This window comes from Gavialis gangeticus, unplaced genomic scaffold (genome assembly GCF_001723915.1).
Source record: "Gavialis gangeticus isolate Ggan-Ray unplaced genomic scaffold, GavGan_comp1, whole genome shotgun sequence".
Lineage (NCBI taxonomy): Eukaryota > Metazoa > Chordata > Crocodylia > Gavialidae > Gavialis > Gavialis gangeticus.
This window is the reverse complement of record NW_017729031.1, coordinates 39,890,228-39,895,736: the sequence shown is the minus strand read 5'-3', so window position 1 is coordinate 39,895,736 and position 5,509 is coordinate 39,890,228. Positions and strand designations below refer to the sequence as shown.

General features: G+C 58.6%; 1 protein-coding gene across 1 annotated transcript in view; it reads left to right on the top strand.

Annotated features, from left to right (window-relative positions):
- Positions 1 to 54: 54 nt before the first annotated feature.
- The window catches only part of LOC109301576 (mitogen-activated protein kinase kinase kinase 3-like), a 15,251-nt gene continuing 9,796 nt past the window's right edge, over positions 55 to 5,509 (top strand). Inside the window, exons 1-8 of the mRNA XM_019522811.1 lie at positions 55 to 194; positions 1,889 to 2,018; positions 2,319 to 2,440; positions 2,557 to 2,796; positions 2,935 to 3,073; positions 3,417 to 3,514; positions 3,657 to 3,752; positions 3,965 to 4,097. Coding sequence (XP_019378356.1) covers positions 63 to 194; positions 1,889 to 2,018; positions 2,319 to 2,440; positions 2,557 to 2,796; positions 2,935 to 3,073; positions 3,417 to 3,514; positions 3,657 to 3,752; positions 3,965 to 4,097 — 1,090 coding nt within the window. The 5' untranslated portion in view covers positions 55 to 62. The remainder of the gene's footprint in view (positions 195 to 1,888; positions 2,019 to 2,318; positions 2,441 to 2,556; positions 2,797 to 2,934; positions 3,074 to 3,416; positions 3,515 to 3,656; positions 3,753 to 3,964; positions 4,098 to 5,509) is intronic.

Below are 5,509 nucleotides of genomic sequence, written 5' to 3'. Positions count from 1 at the left end.
CCCCCCCCACCCCGGGCAAGGTCACTCGCCGTCTTCTCTCGCCCTTCCAGCAGAGACTCCCCATGGCCTCCCCACCAAGGGCTGGGGTGAAGCGGGCAGCAGCCGACGGGGCCGTGGGGTCCCCGGGGAAGAAGGTGTCAAGGGAGGAGGAGGAGGCTGTGCGTCCCGCCATCAAGTTGCCCTCCCCAGGAAAGGTACGTACGGCGTCCACTGCTCTCCCGGTGTCCACGGCCCCAGCCCCCCATCACGGGGTGTATGGTGAATCCATGCCAACTGGTGCCCGCCTGGACGAGCAGCGTGGGGGAGTAGCCAGAGGCCCAGATGAGTCTCGGTAATCCCTCCGTGACGTCCGAGATCCGGGCGAACGGCAGACTTCCTGGGACACGGCACATGGATCCCTCTGTCCCCGCAGAAGGGAGTCTCCAACTGCCCCCACCCTCATTTCCTCTTCCGACGGGACGGCCCTGCGTGGGGATGGCGACTTCTCCTAACTCCCCACAATACAAGCTTCCACTCTCCTGCCCTCTTCCTTCCGTAGCACCACCGCTGACAGTCCTTCCTCCAGGTTGCAAGGTTTCATAGATTCATAGGTTTGTAGATGTAGGGTCGGAGAGGACCTGACCAGATCATCAAGTCTGACCCCCTGCTGTGGCAGGAATAAATGCTGGGCTCATATGACCCGTGGTAAGTTTAAGCTCGTGTGACCCCAGCTAGGTAGTTATCCAGCCTGCTTTTAATGACCCTTAAGGTAGCGAGCACCACTTCCTTTGGAAGTTGGTTCCAGATCCTAGCTGCCCTGACAGTGAAGTAGCACCTCCTGATGTCTGGTCTGAACCTATGCTTGGTCAACTTGTGGTTGTTATTCCTTGTTACTCCTGGGAGTGCTTGGGGGGCAACAGGGACTCTCCCGTTCCCCTCTGGTCCCCCCTGGTGGGCCACTAGATCCCCTCTCAGCCTTCTCTTGTGGAGGCTGAACAGGTTCAGGTCCCGTCACCTCTCCTCGTAGGGCCTGCCCTGCTGCCCCCAATCATGCGAGTGGCCTCCTCTGGACCCTCTCCATGCTGTCCACATCTCTTCTGAAGTGCAGTGCCCAGAACTGGACGCAGTACTCCAGCTGCGGCCTGACCAGTGCCACATAGAGGGGGAGGATCACCTCCTTGGCCCTGCTCGAGATGCATCTGTGGATGGATGACAAGGTGCAGTTGGCCTTCCTGACTGCACCCTCACATTGGTGGCCCATGTTCATTTTGGACTCAATAATGACTCCAAGATCTCTTTCTGCCACCGTGCTGATGAGAGGGCTGTACCCAGCCTGTAGGTATGCTGCTAGTTCTTACTGCCCAAGTCCAGCACCTTGCACTTGTCCATATTGAATCCCATCCTATTCTCATTCACTCACCCCTGTAACCTGTCCAGGTCCAGTTTTATTCTGTCCTTCCCTTCTAGCGTGCCCACCCCGCCCCAAAGTTTGGTGTGGTCAGTGAATTTGAACAAGGTGCTTTTCTCCCCCTCATCCAAGTCACTAATAAAGAAATTGAACAGTGCGGGCCCAAGGACCGAGCCCTGGGGGACCCCACTGCCCACATCCCTCCAGGTCGAAAATGACCCATCCACCGCCACTCTGGGTACAGCCCTCCAGCCAATTTGCGACCCATCTGACTGTAGGCATCAATGCCGTGGTCATCAAGCTTTTTAATGAGGATGGGGTGGGAGACGGTGTCAAAGGCCTTCCTGAAGTCCAGAAAGACACCTGGGTTCTCTGGGAGAAGAGTGGGGCCTTGGGGCTGAGAGCAGGCGGGCTGGGAGCTGTGATGGGAGCCTGGATGCCTGGGTCCCCTGGTTTCCCGCATACCTCTCCAGCGATGTGACAAATTTTCTGCTGTTGCAGGACTGTGATGGGAATGGGAGTCCCCCTCGCCTGGCTGACTCCATGGCCTCCACCCCAAAGAAGCCCAGGCCGAAGCCCCTGGGGTCCAAGCTGAAGCCTGCCCCCAAGCCAAAGGTGCCTGACCAGAGAGGTGAGCAGGCTGGGAGCATGGCCTAGTTGGGACACCTGGGTTGCTTGTGGGGAGGAGATGCGTAGGGCACCTGGATGATAGTGGAGCTGGGAGCCCAGACACCCCAGTTCTCTGGGAGTGGGGAGCTGGGAGCCCGGATGCTGGAGTCCTACAGGAGTGGGCGAGCACCTGGGTCCCCTGGGATGGGTGGGGCTGAGAGTCCAGACCTCGGGGTTCTCTGGGAGGGTTGGGATCTGGGAGACAAGAGCAGTGGAAGCTGGGAGCCCGGACACCTGAGCAATCAAACCTGCCCTTTCCCAGAGGAGTTGGAGCAGGTGGACAAGAGGCTGGAAAGCTCGAACCAGGACCTGATGAAGAAGAACCAGCACCTGCAGGACCTGGCCGCGCAACTGGTGAAGGAGACCTGCTCCATCGCTCTGGAGGTGGGGCCCAACTCATTCCCCCACTTCTTGGCTGCACCCAGGGCTGGGGCACAGGGGCCCCAATCCAGGGTCTGGCTCACCCTCTCCCCCTCTTCCCCCACCCCTTTCCCCGGCAGTACTGGGACCTGAAGGATAAGGTGATATCTTCAGAGACCACAGGGCGGGACATCGAGGCCACGGTGAAGAACCTGCAACAGGACATCAAGAAGCACGTGGAGCTGCAGGATGAGATGTACTGCTCAGAGACCAAGTCGCCGGATATGGAGACCACAGTGGAGAACCTCCAACGGGACATCAGAAGTCAGTACAAGAGGGATAAGAAGCTCGAAAAGCACCTGGCCAAGGCCTTAAAGCAGGTGGGGGTTTCCCCTCCCCCACTTCCCTGGGGAGGCTGGGAACCGGGATGCCTGGGTTCCCTGGGAGAAGTGGGGGCTGGGATGAGGTGGGGAGAGCTGGATGCCTGGGTCCTCTGACCCCCACCATACCATCCCCAGATGAAGAAGAACATGTGGAGGCTGTGGCTCTGTGTCAGGAACAAGATCTGCCCCAGCCCAGCTGAGCTGGTGGCCCCCACCCCCAAGAAGCCCTGGCCCAAATCCCCGGGGCCCAAGCTGGATCAGCCAGGCCAGAGAGGTGAGCAAGATGAGGGCGGGGTCTGGTTGGGGGTGGAGCCTGTGTAGATATGGGTGGGGTGTACTAGGGCATGGCCCTCGGGTGGGTGGAGCCGAAGCAGCTAAGGGGATGGGCGGGGCCTATGAAGATATGGGTGGGGCTTGTGCAGTTGTGGGGCAGGGCTGGCTGTGGGGCTTGGGTCCCAGGCAGGGTAGGCTACGCTGAGTATCCTGTAGGATCCTATGGGAATGGGCAAGCTGGACACTTGGGTTGTCTGGGAGGTAGGGGCCTGGGAGATGAGACTAGGGGACCTGGGAGTCCAGATACCTGGGTTCTCAGACCTGCCCCTTCCCCCACCTCCCAGAGGAATTGGAGCTGCTAGATGAGGGGCCAAAAGGCTCAAACCAGGACCTGAAGGAGACGAAGTATGTGCTGAAGAAGTACTGTCGCATCTCACTGGAGGTGGGGCCCATTTTCCCACGCTGCCCAGCCCCAGCCATTCCCTGCTGCCTCAGCCCTGGATTTGGCTGCATCTTAGCTGCATCCAGGGGCTGGGGCTTCAGGACCCTGATCCAGGACTCAGTTTCCGCTCTCTCCCCGGCAGTTCGTGAAGCTGCACGACACAGTGAAGAAATCAAAAACGAAGCTGCTGGAAATGAAGTCCTTGGTGGAGGACCTGCAGTGCAACAAAAGGAAGCAGGTAGATGAGGCCTTGCAGCAGATTGGTGGGGTGCCCTCCCAAAGCAGGCTGGGAGCCCGGGTGCTTGGGTTCTCTGGGAGGAGTGGAGGCTGGGGGGTGAGAGTGTTGGGGGGCTTGAAACTGGGGTGAGGTTGGGGGGGAGCTGGGAGCCTAGATGCATGGGTCACCTGACCCCCACCATCTCCCCCCCACAACCTCCTCTTCCCTACCAGCTGGATGAGAACATGCAGGGGTTGCTGCAGCACTGTGATGGGGATGGTACCTGCCTTGGTCTGATTGAGCCCATGGCCCCCACCCACGAGGAGCCCAGGCCTGAGCCTGCCCCTGCAGGGCCTGATCAGAGAGGTGAGTGGTTTGGGTTGGGGTTGGGGGTGTATGCAAATGTATTGGGGTGGGGCCTTGGCAGACATGGGTGGGGCATGCTGGGGCACTCCCCCCATGGCACAGCATCAGCGGACAAGGCACTCAGGGTGCAGGCGCCCGGCAGGGCACAGCTCCGGCCAGCACTGCACATTGCAGCGAGAGGCGAAATGTCCACTAGGCTGTCTGTATCGCCAGTGCTCCCTGCCACACACGCACAGCCCCTGCACGGGCTGGGCACAGGAGCGATGCCTCAGGTGCTGGGCGGTGGGGAAGGCGGCTGGCTCCTGCACGCAATACAGACAGACAGTGGAGGTTGTGCCCCTCACCGCAGTGTGCAGTGCTGGCAGGAGCTGCACCTCAGCTGCTGCTGCTGCTATCATCTGCCAGGGCTGCGCACCACGGTGTGGAGGTCCCCATGCCACCCACCCTTTCTTATGCCCACATGCTGCCCAGCTGAGCACTGCCACCAACCCCTCCCCCACCACCACCCTGGCTCAGGCTCCGCGCTGCCACTAGCCCCACACTCAGCAGTTATGCCCACACTCAGCTGCTGCGGCCCTGCCTCTGCAGCTTCCTGACCTGCTGCCCGGATCCAGCATGAGACTGGTGAATCGGAGAAGGGCCCCAGGGGCCCTTCTCCAGTGATAGTAGCAGCCTCGCATGAGGGTGGGAACAAGGCTTAATTGGGTACATTTGTGGGGGGTGTACATGTGGATCCCTTGCTCCCACGCTCTCAGTGGAAGGGCTGGGTGGAGTACAGTTTGTTGAGGTGAGGGCTGCAGCCTGGATGGAAGTGCTTGCTGGGCTGGATTCGGCCTGTGGGCCATGTTGTGCTAGCCCCTAAGATAACCGAATGAGAAGAAGGGGAAGTGACACAAACAATCCTACTGTGTCAGTGATGGACATCAGCCCATCCAGCCGCTGTAAGTTAAAAATAGATTGCTGCCACAATTTTTAAATACAGGGCATAGGACTGACTGAGCATAGATTCATAGATGTTAGAGTCAGAAGGGACCTCAGTAGACATCGAGTCCAACCCCCTGCCCTGGGCAGGAAAAAGCAATGGGGTCAGACGACCCATGCCAGGTGCATGTCTAGCCACCTCTTAAAACTCCCAAGGTAGGGGAGAGCACCACTTCCCCTGGAAGCCCATTCCAGATTCTGGCAACCCTAACCATGAAGAAGTTATTTCTAATGTCCAGCCTAAACCTACTCTATAGACGGAGTAGAGAGTATGTGAACTAACCAGATTTGTTAACAGATATTGTAACAAAGTTAAAGCTGGGTGCCGAAGCTTGTTATGAGGCTTGTTTTTAGAGAGCACTCTTACAACACAATGACCAAATGTATTTTCTTTCCTTGTCAGATTAACTCTTAGTTATTCCTTAGGCATA